Raw genomic sequence first — 24,530 nt, forward strand, 5'->3', positions numbered from 1 at the left:
AACTGAAGGACTCCCAAAACATGGTGAAATTACTCCTCAAAAATACTAGTGGGAAGTACCTGTTGGCCATCTAGTCCAATCCTCCTCTTCCCCAATGCAGGAAAAGCACAATCTGGCAGGTGGCCATCCAGACTCTGTTTAAAAGCCTCCAAGAAAGGAGCTTCCACCACACTCTGAGGCAGAGAGCTCCGTTGTTGAACAATTCTTATGGTTAGGAAGTTCTTCCTAATGTTCAGGTGGAATCTCTTTTCCTGTAATTTGAAGAAGAGGGGGCTTCACATGGACTGTGTGGCTACTAATGATGTGCCAAAGGAATTATGTGGTGGCATGTCAGTTCTGAAGCTTCATAAGAATATAGGAAGCAGCCTTATAATGTCTTAACTATTGGTCTGTTCAACCACTGTTGTCCAAACTTATTTACAAATGTCTGATTGGGAGGTGGGCTCTCAAATCTATGTAGAGAAGTAAGGATTGAATTTAGGACCTTCTACTTGCAAAGCCATGAAGTGAAGCCACCCCTCAAGTGGAGGTATAGCCATAGCTTGGGAACAAATTATTTGTTGGTTAGGAGTTTCATTGGGTAGATAAGAGGGTATACAATGTGATGGAATAACCTTGCCTGTGTGCTTTATTGGACTTCATCACATTAGAGCAGTAGTTCTCTTGGGGTTCTGTGAAGCATATTGAGGGGATCCATGGTGTCCTCCTCCCCCCCCCCCTTCCATTGGGTGTTTCATTGGGTTGTAGTCCAAAACAATCATTGTTCTATGCATTGGTTTAGTTCTGGAACCTCTTGGCCAAACTGTGGAGGGGAGATGAGAGGGTACACAATGTGATGGAATAACCTTGCCTATGTGCTTCACTGGACCTCATCACACTAGAAGGTGGTTCTCTTGGGGCTCCATGAAGCATATTGAGGGACTCTGCGATGTGACTGACTGCTTCCTACAGAATTCTGGAGTTTGTAATTTAGGGAGGGGCCTTTAAACTGCTCAGCCAGAGGCTTCCTGTTCATCCCTAAACTCCAAACCCTAAAATTCTGCAGGAGGTAGCCACAGGATTTCAAGTAGATGGGTACTCTAGTAGCTCTTTTATCCACCAGTCTTTTTCATCCACAGACTGCCTGCGATGTCGCCCCCCTCCGATGAAGAACTGGCCCTCTTGTTGCGTCCTGAGCAAGATCTGAACCACTATTCACAGGATCCAGCATGACCCGACAAGTTTGTATGCTTAACATCCAGTACTTTGGGCGAACTTTCATGGAAAGCAAAAGCCTCGAGAATGAAGACACCAGAGTACATACAGGAGAGGTTGTTGCTCCCAAATTCTTACAGGGTACAGAACACTGCTCCCATCTCTCCCCCCCTCCCCTCCCAATATCCTTCCTGTTGAGATCTTTTCTTGACTTAAGAGCAGTTTGGATGCTTTGCTCAATCAGACTCGTGGAGTGTTTGGCTCTGCCCCAGGACACTGACCAGCTTGGGAAGCTATGCGTATTATTCCAGAGCTGAGCCTCAATATTATGGAGCAGGACAGAGGCTCTCATTCACTTGCTGGTTTCTTTGCAGCTTGGTGCTGTTGCTACTTTGGGCAACAAAGTAATAGGACTCCCCTTGATGATCCCTGCCAATGCTGAACAACTTTGAAACCCAGCTGAAGCTTCTTTTTCTCAGGATTTTGAAAACTTACAATGCGCTTTTGCTTCTCAATATAAGAAGAACATTGGTTGGGCTGCTGGAAATGTCTAGAAAGCGAAGCATGTGGATTAGCTTTACTCTTTGACAGTGTCTCCTTCAGAAAAAAGCATTATATTAAATATCCGCAAATCCTTTGTTTCTTGGCCTGGGCCTGTCTCTAGGTGGAGGAAAGTGGCTTCCTTAGGAAATAATGGTGGTTCAGAAGTGTAAGAAGTGTCAAAAGCCATTCTTCAAAGCTGGCCTTCTGCTCTCAGGTGTGGAGGAAGCAGGGTACCCTCTCATTATCAGTGTTAAAGTAAGGTTCAACTGCCAACTGCAGAAGGAAAGACACCATCCTGTCCTTTGTCTTAGGCAGAAAAATATGATGAGCTAACCCTCTACGCCTGCATGTTTTCCTGATAATATGGAGCTCAGATCCTCCTAACAAGTCTATCTTCCAGAACAATCTATTTTCAAAGCTATGGCCTGCAAGATCCGAATAGAAGAATGTGGAGCCGTTTCCCTCATCTTGAGGAAATACAATATTCCACCAGTGAACACATTTCTCAACCGTTCTTATTTGCATCCTTGATGTACAAACTCTACTGCCATCTGCCAGTGTCTCTGTTCCAGCCTCATTGCTGGTGAAGGTGCAATTTAAAATAAGCCATAAAATAAGACTTTATTCCAAAATAACAAAATAAATAATCTACTGTACACATTACAAAGGAAAGGGTGGTCATTTTTTCTGTACAAAGACAACAACGTTCTATGGGAGAGGATGGGGACCAGAACGGATAGTGAGCGAGCCTTTTATTTTGCCTCAGTCAGATTTAAAGACTTCCTGAGACCCATCTGTGTTTTGTGCCTGTGCTGTTCAAAAGATTTGCTGACAGACTGCTCCTGCCATGACATCTTTTGGGGAATAAGTTGTTGCTATTCCTTTTGACTCACTCCCATTCTGAAAAGTGGTGTTTAGACCAACTTTACTTATGAATGGAAGAAGATGGGGGTGTTTCCTTTCTCAAAGCTGACACAGCCTGGCAGGTAGTTGAGGTGACAGGCAATTCTGGAGACTGTTTGAAGAGAAACACAGTTTAATCTCCTGTCTCCGTAGCTTTAAGACAGTATGGACTGGGACAAACATTTCCTTTTCTCCCTGAATTTTTCTACTGCCGTGCCCCTCCTTTTCACCATTCACATGATGAACAGGGAGAGAGGTTAGCAACCAACAAATCTTATTAAAGTAAACCTGGCATAGAACATAATATAGTGTAATCCCTATGAGTTTAAACATTTGTTTTGGGCAGCTGTGTCATTTCACCTGGCCCTGACTTCCTTAAGAGGGCACTGTGCCCAACAATTTCTGCCTGAGAAAATGATTTCTTCCAACTCCTTCCCCTGAAATATAGCCCACACCAACTGGTCTTCCTTTCAAATATTAATTAGCACTGACCTTGCTTAGTTTCCAAAATTAGACAGGATTAACTCATCACACTATACTTCATCCCACTTTAAATCCTCCTGCAGAATTCTGGGGGCAGGAAACCAGATGTAAATCCTATTTTTGGGGTGATTGCATTTAGTTTTTAGTCCCCATAATTACTTCCAGTATCTCGGGGGAGAGGGAGGGGTCATGAGATTTTCTTGTGGTTCCCTTTTGTAGCTCTAAGTAGATTTTGAGACTAAAGTCTAGGACCCCAGTATAGCCCTCCTGGGATACGCATAAGAATTAATGCAGTTTGACATCACTTTTAATTGCCATGGCCCAATACTATGTAATCTTGGGAGTTGTAGTTTGGTGAAGTAACAACATTCTTTGGCAGAAAAGGCTGAAGACCTTGTAAACTACTGTCCCCATGATTCCATAGCATTGAGCCATGGCAGTGGTGTCAGGCTGCATTAATTCCGGTGTAGATTCATCCAAGGACTTTGGAATCACTCGTGATGCACCTATACCAGGGGTTCTCAACCTGTGGGTCCCCAAATATTTTGGCCTTCAGCTCCCAGAAGTCCTAACAGCTGGTAAACTGGATGTGATTTCTGAGAATTGTAGGCCAAAACACCCGGGGACCCTTGGTTGAGAACCACTGATCTATACTGTAAGAATCTATCTGTTTCATAACACTAAGGGTCTTCCACACTGCCTCTATATCCCAGGATCTGATCCCATATTATCTTCTTATCCCAGATTATCTGGCAGTGGAGACTCATATAAGCAGATAATCTGGAATCAGATCCTGGGATATAGGGCAGTGTAGAAGGGGCCATAGAATACCATTATTCAGTGTATGGAATTCTGGGATTTGTAGTTTTGGCAGGGAAGGCTAAAGAGCTCATAGAACTTCAACTCCCGAGACTCCAAGAGCAAGGGAAATTAAAGTGATATCAAGCTGCATTCATTCTGTAACAGTGGTTCTCAACCTGTGGGTTCCCAGGTGTTTTGGCTTACAACTTCCAGAAATCCCAGCCAGTTTACCAGCTGTTAGGATTTCTGGGAGTTGAAGGCCAAAACATCTGGGGACCCACAGGTTGAGAACCAATGATCTATAGCACAGATTTACACAAGGAAGCTGAGGCAGGATAAACAGAGAGGCTCCTTGAGGGGTTGCCTATTTCTCTGGTTTTCTTTGCAATTACTGGAAGATTTAGTGTCCTAACACTTTGGTTTCTAAAGAAGCAATTCTAAGCACGCAGCAACTGTAATGCACAATTTTTGGGGCCAAATTTAAAGAGTGTATTTTTTGTTGTTGCACATTACATTCAACAGCAAATATGTTTTTTGGTTTTAGGGTTTTGAAAATTGAGGCAAGCATTACGTTTGATAGCGCACTAGATGGGAGTAAATACAATAGTATCTCCACAGAGCAACATTTACTCTGTGTACATGGCTAAAAATGCATGGCTACTGTTGAATCCATTTCTCATTTTGGGGTATTTGATTCCTCACAGTTGTTCATTCCCATTTCAGCTAGCACTGAAGCAGTCAAAAGGGAAAAGTCCTGGATGTGTCAGTAAAGTGTTGGGATAGGAAATATAGAAATGGCTATAGTGGAAGAATGAGGCTGTGTTTCGCCTGGTTCTTAACAAGAGAGAAGCCCTTTGTCTTTCAGTTTCCTCCTTGGATCATCTTATCAATCACACAAAGTGGGCCAAAAGAACGACTGACAGATCAAAAGCCATTGAAGTCCATTTGAATCCCTGTAAATTCTCCAAAAAGCTGATCTGCTGCTATAAAGCCTCTGAGCAGGGACAGAAAAGTAACTGCTAGCAGCCCACCTACAAACAAATTGTAGCAATTAGTTAATTCAAATTTGGGGGTTAATAGACCAGGTGTGATATTCTAAGAATACTCTGGAGCAGTCATGGAAGCAAAACACCTTGAAGCATTCAAAACAGGGCCAAACAGTTAATCGGTACTATGTTAATTGGTACTATCGGTGACTAAACACCAATATAACATCAAGACCAAGGGGTGGGATAATGATGTGTTAGGATTGCACTTGGCCTTGCCTATAAGATATACAACACCCAGGGACACAACCGAATGTGCAGACATTAGAAGTGGGTTGCTAGATGGTCTATGCAGATGCATAGAGAGAGAAGGGCAATGGAAAGGGCATGTTTTATGTACACATAAGGAAGGCATGTATGAGTGAAATCGTGATTGTTAAGAAATATGGGAGTGGGGAGGATTTGGGGGAAAAATGGTGTGTGTGTGTAGCTCAGCCACTGAATGCCTTATTGTAAAACAGTGTATTTATGTGCTTTTAAAAAAAGATGGCTATGTGTACACTACAGTCCCTGACTCCACCTAAGGGAAAAGGCTGTGTAGTTGAGACTGACCTTCCAGTAGCCCCACATAGGGCCAAACCAGCTGGAGATACATCCTCCCTGAGCTCATGGCTATCAGCTGCAGCCAGGAAGCCCCCTTTTTTGCAGTTAATAAAGTGACAGGCTTCTGACAACAGAGCATTTCCCCTATATATATAGTTTTGATTTCTGCTTAGGGGGATGCACAGGCATGCTCTCTATGCAGTGAAGAGAACTGGGAGTGAGTGGTTAAGTAATGGTGTGTTGTGTTAATATATGGTAGCTCTCCTTCAGTTAAAGGAATGCCTCCTTGTGGTGATGTGGAGGGTTGCACCCTTCTCCCTAGCAGGAGTCTCTTCAGTCTGGAGATGGTGGTTGGCGTCGGCACACTTGTTATTGCTTGGTGACTGAACGGTGTGTCACCTGCCATTTATGGCCGGCTGGTCTCTGGTTCCACCTTAACACTGTTCCTTCTAGCCTCCGGCTGGGCTGCTGAAGACTGGCTCCGCTCGGGAACGGTTTCCCCAAACTCTGAAAAGAGAAATCAAGAAAGAAATGGAGAATTATGGTACTTGGCTTGAACTTGCCTCTTTTACAGAATTACAGGCTGGGTTCAAAATAATACTAAGAATAATACACTTTATATATATTCTGCTTTATCTCCCCAGACGGACTCAGAGCAGATTAAAGTTTACATATATAAAGCAAACATTAAATGCCTTTTTAACACAGTAACAATGAGATACAATACAAAGACAGAGGCCTTCCCCTTCCATCTCCAGCATCTGGAGGCAATGCTCAACTCTGGCTATGAGGAGGTGCTCTTCTTCCATTTTTCCATTTACCGTTGTCCATAGACTTCTCCCTCTATGTCTGCATGGGGTGCCCTTTTACCTCCCTGCCAAGATGGTACCTATTGATCTACTTGCATTACATGCTTTTGAACTGTTAGGTAGGCAGAAGCTAGAGTTGACAGCTGGGAGCTCACCCCGACTCACGGCTTTGAACTGTTAATCTTCCAGTCAGCAGATTATCTGCAGCTAGCGATTTAACCCGCTGCACAACCGCAACTTCAGAAATGCTTTGGTTTTTCATTCCCGCCCCCTGCTCCGGAATACCCTTATTTGCATATACATACATACAGTAGAGTCTCACTTATCCAACATTCGCTTATCCAATGTTCCGGATTATCCTACACATTTTTGTAGTCAATGTTTTCAATATATCATGATATTTTGGTGCTAAATTCGTAAATACAGTAATTACAACATAACATTACTGCGCATTGAACTACTTTTTCTGTCAAATTTGTTGTATAACATGATGTTTTGGTGCTTAATTTGTAAAATCATAACCTAATTTGCTGTTTAATAGGCTTCTCCTTAATCTCTCCTTATTATCCAACATATTCACTTATCCAACGTTCTGCCAGCCCGTTTATGTTGGATAAGTGAGACTCTACTGTAATGAGATATCCTGGAGATAAGACCCAAGTCTAAAACAAAATTTGTTGATGTTTTAATACACATAGCCTGAGGTCATTTTATGCATAATATTTCTAATACTTTTGTTGATGAAAAACATTTGTGTCTCATGTGATTGTAAAGGCATTGAATATTTGCCTATGTATGCAAATGCTGTAATCTGCTCTGAGTCCTCCAGCTGAGAAGTGCAGAATATAAATAAAGTGTGTTGTTGTTGTTGTTGTTGTTGTTGTACACTGAACCATCATGATTTCAGTACTCCTTGTGGGTAGTTTTGGATTTTAGAATTCTGGATAAGGAATGCTCAACCTGGGTTGACTCAAACCAGCAATTCCCTGCTGTAACAAACATGGATTGCCCACAGATGTGTCTCTCCCAGTGGTGTACTGTATTGAAAGGGTAGTTTCAAATTTGGACACTGAAGCTGTTTCTCTGATGCAGGAAAACAGCAGAGAGCTTTGCAATAAAAAAATCAATTCAATTATGTAAAATTACTCTTAAGATGTTAGCAAAAATTACCATGACTGGAATCCTCATTGCAGACACTGATATTATCTACCCGTATATACTCCAGTATAAGCTGACCTGAATATAAGCTGAGGCACTTAATTTTATCACAAAAAGCTGGGAAAACATTGACTCCAGTATAAGCTGAGATACCAATAAAATTACATTAATTGAGGCATCAGTAGTTTAAATGTTTTTAAATCTTTACATCAAACTGTAACTTAAGATATGACTGTTCAACTCTGATTAAATCATTATTTTCATCTTCAATGTAAATGTGTTTATGTATCCTTTTAATAATAATAGAGTGAAATAATAAATGTAATAATAATAACATATACAGTAAAATGATAAATGTAATAATAGATTAAAATAATAAATGTGTTAATAATAATAAAAATAGAGTAAAATAAATGTAAAAGTAACAACAATAATAGAGTAAAATAATAAATGTAATAATAATAATGAATAGAGTAAAATAATAAATGTAACAATACCAATAATAATAGATAAAAATAATAAATATACCATATATACTTGAGTATAAGCCGACCTGAATATAAGCCCATCAGGACCCTCACCCGAGTATAAGCCAAGGAGGTTTTTTTAGTCCTAAAAAAGGGCTGAAAAACTAGGCTTATACTCAAGTATATATAGTATTTTTAAAATACTCATCACCAGGATGAACTAGCATGATAATCATGAGCATGATATCACCATTACCATTTTAAGGTGCATCTACACTGTAGATTTAATGCAGTTTGGCACCACGTTATCTGCCTTGGCTCAATGCCGTGAAATCATGGTAGCTGTAGTTTGGTGAGGCACCAGCACTATTTGGCAAAGAAGGCCAAACACTTCATAAAACTACAACTCCCATAGCATTGTGCCATGGCAGTTGAAAGCATTAGCTTTGCATTTTAGATGCACCTCTACAGTGCGCAAAGCTTTGAAAGGCGGAAGTCAACTCTATGTGGTACGCACATATTTTTCATGTTATTTAATCCTGTCTACTTATACAGTTTAAAAAAATCAAAACTGCCTTGGAATTGTTTGTTTATTTACACTGTTCATTTGATTCATTAGTAATCAGCGAGAGCCAAGGAAATTTTGTCTTAAGGGGGTAAACTTTGCTGATTGCCTTCTTTTTTTCAAAGCAAAGTGTGCTTATTACTTGTGTGTTTATTTGCCACCGGAGCCCTCGATGGTGCAGCGGATTAAACCACTGAGCTACTGAACTTGCTGACCAAAAGGCTGGCAGTTCGAATCCGGGGAGCAGGGTGAGCTCCCGCTGTTAGCCCCAGCTTCTGCCAACCTAGCAGTTTGAAAACATGCAAATGTGAGTACATCAATAGGTACTGCTCTGGTGGGAAGGTAACGGTGCTCCATGCAATCATGCCGGCCACATGAACTTGGAGGTGTCTACAGACAACGCCGGCTCTTCGGCTTAGAAATGGAGATGAGCACCACCCCCCAGAGTCGGACACGACTGGACTTAATGTCGGGGGAAAACCTTTACCTTCACCTAATTTGCCATTACTGCCATTGCACCAGCACCTTTGGTGGCATGGCATCAAAACCAGTCTCCTGATCGCAGGGGTGGCAATGCAGCTTTCACCTGGAATGTGCCTGTTCCTGATCTAGGAACGCAACTGTTCTAGAAAACACGGGACACACTCTCTGTACATCATGTTCAGATAGAGGAATTGGCAAATTCTGACAGCACAGAAGACTGCAACAATGGGCAAGAGCGGCATGTTATCCTCAGCCTTGGGTTCAAACCAAGGTTTGACATAGAAATACTTTCCAAATACTTGACAAAATCATCTACTATAGTCTTTCTCAGATAGGAGAAAGAAAAAATAGACATCTATAAATTAAAAGGTATTCTCTAATATCACTATAATTTGGGGATATACCCCTAGGGTAGGTTTGGCTGATACCAAAGCTGTACTGCTTTTGGTAAAAGGATCAACCTCTTTTTATTTTTCCAGATGTTTAAAAATGTATAATATATGTAAAATTTAAATTTTGAAAAAGTTGAAGATATTAACATGTTCAGTTTCACTGCTGAAGTTTACATTTTCAGTTGGTTTATTGTCTTGCGTTCTGATGTAGACAGCCCTGCGATCCCCTCTAAGAGGGAAGACACTGTGTACAAAACTTAAAAATAAACAAAACCAAAAAATAAACATCCTAAGACAGCTGAAGGCACCAGGTTTCCTGTCCAGGAGCGACTTGAGAAACTGCCAGTCGCTTCTGGTTTGAGAGGATTGGCCATCTGCAAAGATGTTGCCCAGACTCTTGTCTGTTGGAGGCCAGTGTGAATGTTGCAAATGGCCAGTGTGATTAGCATTGAAAAGCCTTGCAGCTTCACAGCCTGGCTGATTTTTTTTTCCATGTCAGGAGCAACTGGAGTTGCTTCTGGAGTGAGAGAATTGGTCGTCTGCAAGGATGTTGCCCAGGGGACGCCCGGATGTTTTGATGTTTTACCATCCTTGTGGGAGGCTTCTCTCATGTCCCTGCATGGAACCGGAGCTGACAGAGGGAGCTCATCATCGCTCTCCCTGGGTTGGTTTCGAACCGGCAACCTTCAGGTCAGCAAGCCAACCTTCAAGTCAGCAGTCCTGCCAGTACAAGGTTTAACCCACTGCGCCACCAGGGGCTCCGGTTGTCCATGAGATAAAGCACACAACATCCCATCTCCTTACAGCAGAATCAGTTAATTTAGAAATATTGGGACTTTAAAATACTCCTCCTAGAATCTCCTAGCCAGGGATTCTTGGGAGGTATGGTGCAAAAACTTATTTTTCCAAGCTCTGAGCAGAATTCTTTATCTAAAATTACATGAGAACTGCTTTTGTCGATTCTACCTTGATTAGCGGCATCTCCAAGGCTGGTCAGATAATTGGCAAAGACAGGGCTTGGTGGAACAAACTACCTTTACCAAAGAGGAAACAACCTGCAATAGCTGCAAGGTCAGGCTTAAACATACAGCGCTTTCCAAGTTTTTTTTAATAAAGCTGGTCATCCCTGAACCATATACAATGGCCTCCTTGCCTTTATCTGGGATTTCAGTTTCCTTGGCAACAATTAATTGCGAGCTTTTGGAGTGGCAAATTGATGAGTCTGGCACCAACCCATGTTCCATGCAAATCATCTAGCCTTTTCAAAAACAAAATTGCTTTAAACAGAGAGCAATCCTCCCACATCCGCCTGCAGGTCCGCCTTCATGCACAGATGTGGTTCTTGTAGAGACAAATGTAGGGTTTTTTTTTCTTTTTTCCTAACAATGATCAAGTACTGAGGGGAGTTGAAGTACTGAGCTGTTCTCTAAACAACAGGGATGGAGGATGTCAGCCCTTCAGATATTTAGTCCTACAATTCCCACAGTCCTTTGCCATTGAGTAATGGTGGACTGCAATAGCCAGAAGGCCAAAAGACTCTTTCTCTTCTGCAGGTACACTTTGGTTTTCATGAATTTCTTGCCTCTCAATCCTAATCCTTGAGCTATAGAATCATAGAGTTGGAAGAGACCTCGTGGGCCATCCAGTCCAACCCCCTGCCAAGAAGCAGGAAAATCACATTCAAAGCAACCCCAACAGAGGGCCATCCAGTCTCTGTTTAAAAGCCTCCAAAGAAGGAGCCTCCACCACACTCTGGGGCAGAGAGTTCCACTGCTGAACAGCTCTCACAGTGAGGAAGTTCTTCCTCATGTTCAGGTGGAATCTCCTTTTCTGTAGTTTGAAGCCATCGTTTCACATCCTAGTCTCCAGGGCAGCAGAAAATAAGCTTTCTCCCTCCTCCCTATGACTTCCCCTCACATATTACATATGGCCATCATGTCTCCTCTCAGCCTTCTCTTCTGCAGACTAAAACCCATCTCCATGTTATTTTTTTCTGTGCTGACAGGCAAGTCTCCCCTGGTTGTCACAAAATTGTGTTGCCCCTGTTTGACGGCAGTCAAGAAAGAAAAGCAGTCCCTTACCTGGCGCCTGGGGCTTTCCTGGCAAGCATGGGCTGAGCCGTCCTAGTCGCTCATGGGAGACCAGCCGGGCCAACCGTAGTCCTTCGTCCATCAGAGTTTGCTGCAGGATATGGCGGCTCCACAGCCCATGGGGTGGGAGGCTAAGAAGTGCATCAGTACCAGTATTGGGTGGTGGTGTCAGTCGAGGACAGGAACCTGTGGCTGGGGAGAAAAGGGATCAAGAGGGAGGCATTTCTCATTACTCAGGTCTACCGATCCAGAAGCATGGTTCTCCTCATACTGCCCCAATATTCTACAGACCTTTGAACCGCTATTGATAGACTGCTGCCCAAAAGATATCTATACAAGAACTTGGGGAAAATAATTATTTGGATGACACTGCCTAGGATCCCCCAGTTGGCACTCCCACTTTCCCCAGATCAATTTGTGTGTGTGAATATAAGGGAGAGAAATTACTTCTTTCCTTCTATTCATTTTGACATAGGGTTCAATATGACAACAAAGCTTTCATATGACTCAACCAGTTTGACTCAGCATGGAAACAACAACAGATAAAATATTTGACTTAAACTGGTTTTCCTGGTGCAGTGGTTCTCAACCCGGGATCCCCAGATGTTTTTGGCCCTCAATTCTCAGAAATCCTAACAGCTGGTAAACTGCCTAAGATTTCTAGGAGTTTTAGGCCAAAAACATCTGGGGACCCCAAGTGGAGAACCACTGTCCTAGTGGCACAATATATATTCCCTAAATGTGCAGACTAGCTTCCTCATCAAACTAGAGAAAAAAACCACTTAAAATCTGGTTTCTGCCTCCTGCAGAATTCTGGGGTTTGTAGTTTAGGGAGAAGCCTTTAACAGCCTCACAAAACTGCAAACCCCAGAATTCTGCAGAAGACAGAAACCGGATTTTAAGTGGATTCTTTTCTAGTGTGATGAAGTGGCGAGTTACTCTAGGCATCAAATTTCCATCTTAAGAAATCATGTAGGCTACCTCAGTAGGTATAGTTTGTATTAGACATCTCATATTTCAACAATTTAGAAAGCATTTCACAATATACTGCATTCTTAAAAGATAACTGCTTCGTGTGAAGTTTTTATTGTGTTTTTATTCTATTAGGCATTATTACTCCTTGTTTTACTTTCCTTCCTTCTGCTGTACTGCATAAAATTCTCCAATATTCTCTAGTTACTACAAATTGCAATCAGTGCTTAAAACAACTACAGGAAACATATGGCCCACTAGATTTTATTGGACGATAATTCCCCTCCACATTTAGAACGCTATACATTTCCCCCATCCCTACATTAAGCCACTCACATAAACTGGGGGTGGTATCTAGTACCATTCCTTCTACAGCAGCAATTGCTGAAACAGAATATGGACCAAAGCAATCACTTCACCGATGCACAGTTCAAGAGGCAGAGGCATGTCATAGGCACTTTCAAATATAATTCAAAGACCGCTGTGTGGATGCAGCTGAGCTGCCTTTCAGTTTGGTGTATTATGCCAGTTTTCAGCCACTTCCCCAGTAAACAGATCCCAATCAAGGATGCCGCCTTGTCTGGTTGATGCCTCAAAATGAGTGCTGCATGTTGGGACATGCAGACCTTTACACTTGTCAAAACAGAGTGAGTTGTAGCAATGCTAATGGAGAGATACCAATTGAAAACCATAGCTAGATTATGTGGAAATAGTCATATTTAATTAATTGTATTTTACACTGCAATCCTAAATGTGGCTGTCTGGAAGCAAATCCCACTAAACAGGACATGGCTCAATCTCTGAGTATAGGATTCTAGCTTTAATAAATAGGAATGGTGCAATCTTATTGATGCTGTTGGACTACAATCCCAGCATTCCTCATCATGATTATGTAGTCTAGGGCTGATGGGAGAGTAAAGTCCACAGAACATCCAGATGAATGTATGTTATGAGCATTCATTATGGTTGCAGTTGTTGTATTATGCTGTTATCATTTTTACACTTATGTAAGGTTTATTTTGGAGCCCCCGGTGGCGCAGTGGGTTAAACGGTTGAGCTGCTGAACTTGCTGATCGAAAGGTTAGTGGTTCGAATCCAGGGAGCAGGGTGAGCTCCGTTGTTAGTCTCAACTTCTGCCAACCTAGCAGTTTGAAAACATGCAAATGTGAGTAGATCAATAGGTACTGCTCTGGGGAAGATAACAGCACTCAATGCAGTCATGCCAGCCACATGACCTTGGAGATGTCTGCGGACAACACCGGCTCTTCGGCTTAGAAATGGAGATGAGAACCAACCCTCAGAGTCGGACACAACTAGACTTAATGTCAGGGGAAAACCTTTACCTAAGGTTTATTTTATGTGCGGCACTCTGGAGTACTTTTGTGAGCCGCCCCGAGTACTTCCAGGAAGATGGTGGCAGGGTATAAATAAAGTTGTTTATTATTATTATTATTATTTTGCACACCCTGCTTTGTGCCCTCACAAAGCGAATATACTGCCACAAATGTAGTCTTGTCTCCAAGCTGACACTAATCACTGTGACATCTGAATCATTTAAGATAGGCTCAGAGACCTTCCATCTGGTCCTGTATAAATATATTTGTCTTTAGTTTCTCTGGCTCTATGTCCCTGTACATATGAAACTGCTGAGCAGATTATCAAAGTTGCTTTCGGGGATTGACAACTCATAATACAGTTGATTCATAATACAGTTTAATGACATTGGACTGCATTATATGAGTCTACACTGCCATATAATACAGTTCAATACAGGTAATCTGCATTCTGAAACTGTTATATGGCTGTGTAGATGAGGCTAATGAAAAGAAAATGTATTCCCTTGAATCAGCAAATAATACACTATTGCAATAGTAATCACAAACATATTCTTGTTTCAACAACTTGTAAAAGGTACAACAAAAATAGTATACAATGAAATGTAAGTTTGTTGAAAATTTCCTTCTACAATAAACAGTAATCAGTATTATGAATATAGCAGACTTGTTTCATTGTACACTATTTTGTTATGCCTTTTACAAGTTGTTGAAACAAGTCTATGTTTGTTATTACATCAGTATAATAATAATAATGGATTACTGCTTTGCTGTGTAGACAAGGCCTCAGATACAGGTCGGAAAGACTGAAAGTTTTCACTTTTGAACTAATCAAAATCTAAACTCTTGCTTGCTAAAACCATAGGTAGCTAAAACAAACCAGAATCTAAACAATGTGATAATTGTTTTAAAACTACAGCCTCTGAAAGTCAGAGGTAACACAGAACTGTGGTTAGTTCAAAAGTGACAACAGTAAACATGGTGGGAACTAAGCCATTTCAAGTACAGTAGAGTCTCACTAATCCAAGCCTCGCTTATCCAAGCCTCTGGATAATCCAAGCCATTTTTGTAGTCAATGTTTTCTATATATCATGATATTTTGGTGCTAAATTCGTAAATACAGTAATTGCAACATAACATTACTGCGTATTGAACTACTTTTTCTGTCAAATTTGTTGTATAACATGTTTTGGTGCTTAATTTGTAAAATCATAACCTTATTTGATGTTTAATAGGCTTTTCCTTAATCCCTCCTTATTATCCAAGATATTCGCTTATCCAAGCTTCTGCTGGCCCGTTTAGCTTGGATAAGTGAGACTCTACTGTAATGCCAGTAAATCTGCGGAGTAGATTTTGTTTCTACTTTTTTAGTATCCAGTAAGTCTGAAAGGTTCAGGAAAAGCAAGCATGAGAGGGAGATGAAATTGGAGTTCCAAAAGAAAGAAAACAGAGTGTACACAATGAAAACCAGTTCAGACTCCATGCATGTAAGTGGGAGAGACTATATTCCCAAACAAGTCAAAACACGTTTCAGGTCTGCAAAAAGCAAGCAAACAGGTTGAGTGCCAATGGTGTCCTGAAGGAAAGGGAATGTGTAGAAGCCTGTGGGATGCAAGTCCCTTTTCTAGCCTGTTCCGCCACAGCAAAGCAGATTCACTTCACTCTGTGGCTGGATGGTTTAAATCAGAGTCCAGTTGACTCACCTTGTGGGTGTCCATCTAAGCTTTCCCCTGATAAACTGGCTGTATCTTCCTCTACGCTGGATCGGTACTGGGCAAGAAAAGGTTCGCAGACCAAGGGAAGATCCGGACGGCTGTGCTCTACGACCTGCCGGGAGGATGAACAACAGCATGAGGCAGACGTTGGTCACCAATCTCATCTCTCTGTGTTGTGAGTGAACACTATTTCCAGCAATGGAAAATGTGCCTCGGGGAATCACAACACCCACAATTCCTGAACCAGCATAATCTTGTATACTCCCACATCAGTGAGCAGAACTGGATCATGGTGATGGAGGGAACACTTCTGGAGGTAGTAAATTTAGAGGAAAGGGGTTTTGTCAGGGTGACAGGATGCAGAGACAGTTGATATACAGTACATCAAGAGCCCTTCCACACAGCCCTATATCCCAGAATATCAAGGCAGAAAATCCCACAATATTTGTTTTGAACTGGGTTATCTGAGTCCACACTACCATATATTCCAGTTCAAAGCAGATAATGTGGGATTTTACTCAGCTGTGCGGAGGGGGCCCACGAGGATTGCAGATGAAGGAAGACTGCAATGAGCAGACACATCCCATACAGAACTGATTATGGAGCTTCAATGATCACCAGGGAAAATGGCAGCACCAGACTCTGAAACTTACCTCCTGCTTGAGTCGCTTGGGTTGCCCAGCACCGCCCTCCTCTGGATGCAGCCTGAGGACAAAAACCACCAAAGAGTCAGAGCAGCCTACAAGGTGTTATGTTCAGAAGATAACTCTTAGACTGGCCACAATGAAAGCCAAATGTATAAAACTCCAAACTGATTTAAACATGTTATCCGATAGCCCCGGTGGCGAAGTGTGTTAAAGCGCTGAGGTGCTGAACTTGCAGACCGAAAGGTCCCAGGTTCAAATCCCGGGAGCGGAGTAAGCGCCCGCTGTTAGCTCCAGCTTCTGCCAATCTAGCAGTTCGAAAACATGCAAATGTGAGTAGATCAATAGGTACCGCTCCGACGGGAAGGTAACGGCGCTCCATGCAGTCATGCCGGCCACATGACCTTGGAGGTGTCTACGGACAGTGCCAGCTCTTCGGCTTAGAAATGGAAATGAGCACCAACCCCAAGAGTCAGACATGACTAGACTTAACATCAGGGGAAAACCTTTACCTCTACCTTTATCCAATAGTTAATTACCCATGCAATTTTACACATGTTCTACATATAACTAGACCATTTCACCTGCAAGTGTAGATTTATCACATACAAAAAACCTGCAGCAGATATTGGCATGGGAATGTTACATACAGAGTAGCTCGGGGACGGTGATATTGTAAGAGATTGTTTTTGTCCACCTGGTATCACGTATACCCAGCACTTGATTCTGATTCAGTCATAATGGGAAACTATTATGAAAATGTGCTCAAGATCCAGTTAATCTGCATTCTGAAACTAGACGATATATTGAAATCCAGTAACGTTTACAGTGTTCCAAGACCATCCACAATAAGTGAAAACCCACAAAGTAAGGACGCTATATTTATTTTAATATATATACATTATTTTAGTAGTAATACACTATTTTAAGTCTTTATCAGCCAATCGTGCGTTGATAAATTGCCTCCTTCTCCTCCCGTTGCCACTTGGGCTCCTTTTCTCTCCTTCCGCTTCTCCTTCCTCCCTTCCTTAGGCTGTAAATTGTAATTTTTTATGATTTATAATAGTCTTAATTTATTTATTTATTGAAAAATAAATTTATTTATTTATTGAAAAACTGCGAAACAGCGAATCCGCAAAACGTGAACCACAAAGTAGTGAGGGAACACTGTATATCCAGCCTGAGACTCAGGCCCCATCTAGACTGTCATATAATGGAGTTTGAACTGCTGCATAATGGTCAGTGTAGATTTGTACAATTCAGACTGAACTCAACTGGACTGGATTATATGAGTTTACACTGCCATATAATGCAGTTCAATGTGGTTAATAGGGAGCCGCAGTGAACTAATGGGTTGAACTCTGGTGCCGGCTGGACTGCTGACCTGAAGGTTGGGTTGCTGGACTGAAACTTGCAGGCTCACATCCACAAGATGGGGTGAGCTCCCATCTGTCAGCTCTAGCTTGCACGGACATGACAGAAGCCTCCCAGCAGGATGGTAACATATCTAGGTGTCCCTTGGGCAACATCTCTGTAGACGGCCAATTCTCTCACACCAGTAGCGACTTGCAGTATATTCTCAAAGTCGCTTCTGACACGATTTAAAAATGTAGTTAATCTGTATTCTGAATGCATTATATGGCAGTGTAGATGGGGCCTCAAAAACAGGTCAGAAAGACTGAAAGTTTCCATTTTTGAACTAATCTAATTCCCCTGTTGCAACTGAATTTGGGAAACTCTGATTTGCTGAAACCATAGGTAGCTAAAACAAACCAGAATATAAACACTAGGGGCTCTTCCACACAGCCCTATATCCTAGAATATAAAGACAAAAAAATCCCACAATATCTGCTTTGAACTGGGTTATCTGAGTCCATACTCAGATAATGTGGGATTTTCTGCCTTGATATTCTGGGATATAGGGGTGTGTAGAAGGGCCCCTAGTAGTTACAAAAGCCATAGCCTCCGAAATTCAGAGGTAACATGGAACTATGGTCAATTCAAAAGTGACAACGTTTTCCATCTCTTCTTGGTGGGGGGAGTGTGCAAAACTATGGTTTGTGCATAATGGTTTAATGAATACAGAACCATTCTTTGATATGCTTGTAAAGAGCCGCAAGGCCAATTTCCTGGATGTGTAATTTAATTTGCTATTTGCCGAATCAGAGAACAAGAAATTATCAGTTATTAAACAGATAATGAGTACAGACAGACAACTTTAATAGACACAGAGTTGGATGAGATGTCATCCCGCCCAGCTGCTTGCCATGCAGGAATATACAATCAGAGGAGACTCCACCATATTCTAATGGAACGTATTCCACTGTTAAACAATGTTGGTTTACTAGGACATCAGTTTTCAATGTTCAAACAAGACACCAGGTGAAAGCAGATTAAAGTGTTCTGTGTGATGCATTTGTTTTGCTATCAAATAAGTCCTCAGACTGTTCTGCCACAATCACACTAGTCTAGAAAAAACAGAGTTGGTTGCAAGCAGAAAGGACAGGATGTCGATCTTTTCAGCTAAATACATTTTCCCAACATAGATGCAAGAATGTTTTTTAAAAGTATGAACAAATCACCAGCAAGAATGTTCCACTAGGAGAAACTTAAGGTTTTGGTTTTCTCACCTGGATCCCTTAAGGGAGGAGAGATAGCTGCTCTCTCGAGCCACCTGACGTGACAGCGAGAAGAGTTCAACGCGACGCAGCAGCAATGAATTGTCCCGGAGGCAGAACTGGGCTGCAGCCTCATTGATGGTCAACTGGAAGAAGAGAGAGAACAGAGTGACTCTTTGGGGAAATGGATGGGATGGTGACTGCAGCTAGAAAGATACACACTCACCCAGGGCATAAGAAAAGCATGGAAATGAAGCTAACGTGCAGGAAAGAGAAGACTGCTTAAGAAATAAAGGCAACTATTTCATTTATTTTTTAAAAAGTGTTATTGCATTGGTTGTTAATTGTAAGAAAATGCATTGTCTTAGAGCAGTGGTCCTCAACCTGTGAATCCTCGGATGTTTTGGTTTTCAACTTCTAGAAATCCTAACAGCTGGTAAACTGGCTATGATTTCTGGGAGTTGTAGGCCAAAACACCTGGTTGAGAACCACTGCCATAGAGTCAGCTTCTATTGTGACACATTATTCTGTCGTTGGGGCCCCTGGTGGTGGCGCAGTGTGTTAAAGCGCTGAGCTGCTGAACTTGCAGACTGAAAGGTCCCAGGTTCAAATCCTGGGAGCGGAATGAGCACCCACTGTTAGCCCCAGCTCCTGCCAACCTAGTAGTTCGAAAACATGCAAATGTGAGTAGATAAATAGGTACCGTTCCGGCAGGAAGGTAACGGCACTCCATGCAGTCATGCCAGCCACATAACCTTGGAGGTGTCTACGGATAATGCCGGCCCTTTGGCTTAGAAATGGAGATGAGCACCAACCCCCAGAGTCGGTCACGACTGGACTTAACATCAGGGGGAAACCTTTACCGTACCTATTCTGTCGTTGCTATATGCCTTCAAGTTCTTTCCAACTTATGGTGACCCTAGGGTGACTTATCATGGTTTCATTTTTAGTGAGATTTGTTTCCCATGGCTGAGCAAGGATTTGAACCCTGGACTCGAGTCCTAGTTCAATGTTCAAACCATAACACCAGGCTTTAAGGTAGATGTCAAGGCCATTTCTATATCTTTTGTACTTCCATAGTATTCCCCGTAGTAACCTATGGATGCGAGAGCTGGACCATAAGAAAGGCTGAGCGAAGGAAGATAGACGCTTTTGAACTCTGGTGCTGGAGGAAAATCCTGAGAGTGCCTTGGACCACAAGAAGATCCAACCAGTCCATACTTCAGGAAATAATGCCCGGCTGCTCACTGGAGGGAAGGATATTAGAGGCAAAGATGAAGTACTTTGGCCACATAATAAGACATCAGGAAAGCTTGGAGAAGATACTGATGTTGAGGAAAATGGAAGGAAAAAGGAAGAGAGGCCGACCAAGGGCAAGATGGATGGATGGTATCCTTGAAGTGACTGCCTTGACTCTAAAGGAGCTGGGGGTGGCCATGGCCAACAGGAAGCTCCGGTGTAAGCTGGTCCATGAGGTCATGAAGAGTCAGAAGCGACTGAACAAATAAACAACAACTCAAGTTATTTGCATGTTAGGTTAGAACTTTAGACCAGGGCTCAAATCCCCGTTCAGACATCAAGTCCCAATGGTTGACCTTGGCCATTAGGACTTGACACTGGGACATTACGATACTCTCTCAGAGCAGGCAATGGCAAAGTCCTCTCCACAAATCCTGCCAGAGTCACCGTATGTTGCAACCAGTCAACTTGAAGACACACAACGACAAAGGCATTCCCCTTCTTTTTTCTTCTTCTTCTCTTATTTTGACTTTTTAGAATATCTTTTTCCCTTTTTTGTACTGTACTTTTTTGTGTGTCAGGAGCAACTTGAGGTGCTTCTGGAGTGAGAGAATTGGCTGTCTGCAAGGACGTTGCTCGGGGGACGCCCGGATGTTTTGATGTTTTTACCATCCTTGTGGGAGGCTTCTCTCATGTCCCCGCATGGAGCTGGAGCTGATAGAGGGAGCTCATCTGCACTCTCCCCGGGTGGGATTCGAACCTGACAGCTTTCAGGTCAGCAACCCAACCTTCAAATCACAAGGCTTTAGTCCACCACTGTATGGAAATCCAATTATATGTATGGTTCAAGGTGATGCATTTGGCTTTCTTCTTCATACCTTCATCCCCACTGCAACCCTGTGAGTCAGGCTGAAAATGTGAGTAACTGGCCTAAGGTCACCCAGAAAATTTTATTTCTCAGTGGGGACATCATCTTGAATCTGCATCACATTAACTTTCAGGCTATATACGTGAATAAGTTAAAGTTTATGCAAGACAATAGCAAGTCAAATTGTGCAGAAGAGAAGGAGAATGGAAAAAAGATTTCCTCAAAAAAAAAAAGGTTTTGTGGATGCCTGAAAGAACATTTGTGAAGCAAAGGACTTTTCTAAATAATACGTTTTCTCTGCTGTGATGGGAATAATTCATTCTTATTCTTTCTGTTGGAAAAGCTGCATTTTTCCAGCACATAAAACCCAACACTTAGTTTTCATTGTGTAAACCCATTTCCCACTTCTATCTAAAGTATAATTAGCTTTCCATATCCATAAATTCTGCATGCACTGATTTAATCATCCATGGCTTGAAAATATTTTAAAAAGCAAACCTTGATTTTGTCATTTGATATAAGGGACACTATTTTACAATGCTATTGTATATTATTTTTATTATTTATTTATATCCCGCTTGGAGCCCCACGTGGTGCAGTCGGTTAAAGCACTGAGCTGCTGAGCTTGCTGACCAATACGTCAGCTGTTCAAATCCGGGGAGCGGGGTGAACTCCCACTGTTAGCACCAGCTTCTGCCAACCTAGCAGTTTGAAAACATGCAAATATAAGTAGATCAATAGGTACTGCTTGGGCGGGAAGGTAATGGCACTCCATGCAGTCATGCCAGCCACATGAACTTGGAGACGTCTACGGACAATTTTGTCATTATTTTTTAATCATATTCCAATATTACTGTATATTTCATATATGTATTGGATGAAATATTTTCGATGTTTGGGTTTGTGTAATTGATATAAACCCAATGATGGTAGTAGGGTTGCCAAAGTGAAAAGTGGAGAGGGCTCTTGTATCTTTAAAGGTTGCATAGAATACAAAATTTCAGGAGGTGTTGCCTCTTACCTGGTAGCCTCAGAAACAACACCTGCTGAAATTTACTTTTTTGCAGAACTATTAAAAGGACAAGATATCTTTCAATCTGGCAACCTTAGATTGCAGACTGAGGAAAGGTAAGGTAAAGGTTTTCCCCTGACATTAAGTCTAGTCGTGTCCGACTCTGGGGGTTGGTGCTCATCTCCATTTCTAATCCTAATCTAAGATGGCGTTGTCCGTAGATGCCTCCATGTGGCCAGCATGACTGCATGAAGCACCGTTACATTCCCACCAGAGCGGTACCTATTGATATACTCATATTTGTATGTTTTCAAATTGCTAGGTTGGCAGAAGCAGGAGCTAACAGCAGGAGCTTACCCCATACCTGTATTAGAACTGCTGACCTTTCAGTCAGCAAGTTCAGCAGCTCAGCGGTTTAATCCGCTGCACCACCATGAGTTGAGACTATTTTATTTTATTGCTCTTTAGTTTAAAGTAATATAACTCCTATTCTCTCTCTGTTCACACTCTCTGAGCAAATCCTTTCCCTCCAGTCCACACCTCTTGACTCACCTCATGAAGTGTCAGCTGTTTGCCCTCACATCGCCGGGCCTCCCCCCGCCCATAGATGGCACTGTGGCGCCGGATCTCTTCCTCCTTGTGAGGATCCCCACTGTCCATCTGGAAGATATGGCCCACAGTTTTCGCCAGCTTCTTGTTCAGCTTCATGAGGGTCCTCAGCTCCGTATCAGCGCCACGGGGGCAGCTGCGCAGAAGGCGATCCACACCCTCCGATATCGCCTGGGTCAGTTCTGAATCTAGATGCTCCGCAGGCGAGGGATGTTCGCCTGGCGACGTTGATCCCCCTTCCTCTTCTGACTCTGTGTTGCCCCACTGAATCATCGGCAAGGGAGACAGCTTCTCTCTCGGCTCAGAGGGGCTCTTGGCAAGGGTCTCTGTATTGGCTTTGCCGGGGATCTCTCCTGGGCTGGTGTGCCCATTGGTAAGCGACTTGCACCCTCCTGACTCGGAGATCTTGAAGAGTGGTATACTGCTTACGGGTATGGACGGCACCGGCTGATTGAAGAGCCCTGGGTTGGTGGCCCACTCCCGCAAGGCTTTCTGGAGACGCCGGACATGGAGTGGCTTAGTTGCCATCCCGACGAGAGCCATGATTTCCAGGAACTCCTCCTCGCCCGCCTCACACAGCTGCTGCACATCATCCCCACCCTGCTGGATGAAGGTCTCATAGTAGGAGAGGAGGTTGGCCCGCTGCAGCACCCGGTACAGCTGGAGTTCGCCCAAGGTGCGTGGCAGGGACAAGGCCATCACCGGCAGCCTGTAGAGGTAACAGGGGAAACACTGAGATGGTGGAAACAGCGGAGGTGTGGCATAACCTACTTCACCCACCCTCCATAGTGAACAAACAAAATACAAACCACAGAGATGGGAACAGGAAAGCATGTCTTTGTAAGTGGTGCTTCACAGCAATGTCAATTTTTACACACAGTCATTGAGAAAAGGCCAAGGAGAAGAAAAAAAGTGGTGTGGCTTTCCTCAAGTGATTGGTTGTTTACCTGCATACATACCTTCTCACATGAGAATAAGTGTGACTATTTCAATAATTCAACTGACCTAAAGAAGAGGGTGTTTGCTACGTATGTGGCTGATTCTCACTGACGTTTCTCTGCAGGGATCCCATACAACGGACGAGAACACAAATACATGGAGAAAACAAACATCGGGTTGTTGTATATTATCCAGGCTGTATGGCCATGTTCCAGAAGTATTCTCTCCTGACATTTTGCCCACATCTATGGCAGGCATCCTCAGAGGTTGTGAGGCATCTTCACAACCTCTGAGGATGCCTGCCATAGATGTGGGCGAAACGTCAGGAGAGAATACTTCTGGAACATGGCCATACAGCCTGGATAATATACAACAACCCTGTGATCCTGGCCATGAAAGCCTTCGACAACACATAAAACAAACATTGTTTATTTGTGTGAAAGCATGGTGTAAAGGACAGAGAGTGGGGGGCAATGTTTGTCCCTCCAAAAGTTGTAGGATTACAACCTTCATCAGCCTTAGCCAGCACAGTGAATAATCATGGGAGCTGTATTCGAACATTATATACAGATCTACAAGCTGTCCACACTAAAACAGACTTCTTCATTACATACATACAAAAAAGGCCAATGGGATTTTGGCCCGCATAAATAGGAGTCTAGTGTCTAGATCCAGGGAAGCCATGTTTCCCCTCTATTGTGCCTTGGTCAGACCACACCTGGAATCACACTGTGTGCAATTCTGGGCACTGCAATTGAAAGGAGATGTTGACAAGCTGGAATGTGTCCAGAGGGGGCAACTAAAATGATCAAGGGTCTAGAGAACAAGCCTTATGAGGAGCGGCTTAAAGAGCTGGGCATGCTTAGCCTGCAGAAGAGAAGGCTGAGAGGAGACATAATGAGGGCCATGTATAAATATGTGAGGGGAAGTCATAGGGAGGAGGGAGCAAGCTTGTTTTCTGCTGCCCTGGAGACTAAGACGTGGAACAACGGCTTCAAACTACAGGAAAGGAGATTCCACCTGAACATTAGGAAGAACTCATTCACTATGAGAGCTGTTCAGCAGTGGAACTCTCTGTCCTGGAGTGTGGTAGAGGCTCCTTC

At 42.8% G+C, this 24,530-nt stretch overlaps 2 protein-coding genes across 4 annotated transcripts in view; one reads left to right on the plus strand and one right to left on the minus strand.

The window, feature by feature from the left end:
* Positions 1-2,144, plus strand: part of stat6 (signal transducer and activator of transcription 6) — an 89,455-nt gene extending 87,311 nt beyond the window's left edge. For all 3 annotated transcript variants that reach the window (XM_062971118.1, XM_062971117.1, XM_016995234.2), the window contains one exon: positions 1,119-2,144. In XM_062971118.1, coding sequence (XP_062827188.1) covers positions 1,119-1,212 — 94 coding nt within the window. In that variant the 3' untranslated portion in view covers positions 1,213-2,144. The remainder of the gene's footprint in view (positions 1-1,118) is intronic.
* A 195-nt stretch (positions 2,145-2,339) lies between these two features.
* nab2 (NGFI-A binding protein 2) overlaps positions 2,340-24,530 on the minus strand; it is a 28,721-nt gene continuing 6,530 nt past the window's right edge. The window contains exons 2-7 of the mRNA XM_003223636.4: positions 22,432-23,197; positions 18,773-18,906; positions 16,152-16,203; positions 15,487-15,610; positions 11,469-11,669; positions 2,340-6,020 (exon numbers count right to left, since the gene is read on the minus strand). Of these exons, the coding sequence (XP_003223684.3) occupies positions 5,920-6,020; positions 11,469-11,669; positions 15,487-15,610; positions 16,152-16,203; positions 18,773-18,906; positions 22,432-23,197 (1,378 nt within the window). The 3' untranslated portion in view covers positions 2,340-5,919. The remainder of the gene's footprint in view (positions 6,021-11,468; positions 11,670-15,486; positions 15,611-16,151; positions 16,204-18,772; positions 18,907-22,431; positions 23,198-24,530) is intronic.

The sequence above is a fragment of the Anolis carolinensis genome, chromosome 2 (assembly GCF_035594765.1).
Source record: "Anolis carolinensis isolate JA03-04 chromosome 2, rAnoCar3.1.pri, whole genome shotgun sequence".
In the NCBI taxonomy this organism is placed as follows: Eukaryota; Metazoa; Chordata; class Lepidosauria; order Squamata; family Dactyloidae; genus Anolis; species Anolis carolinensis.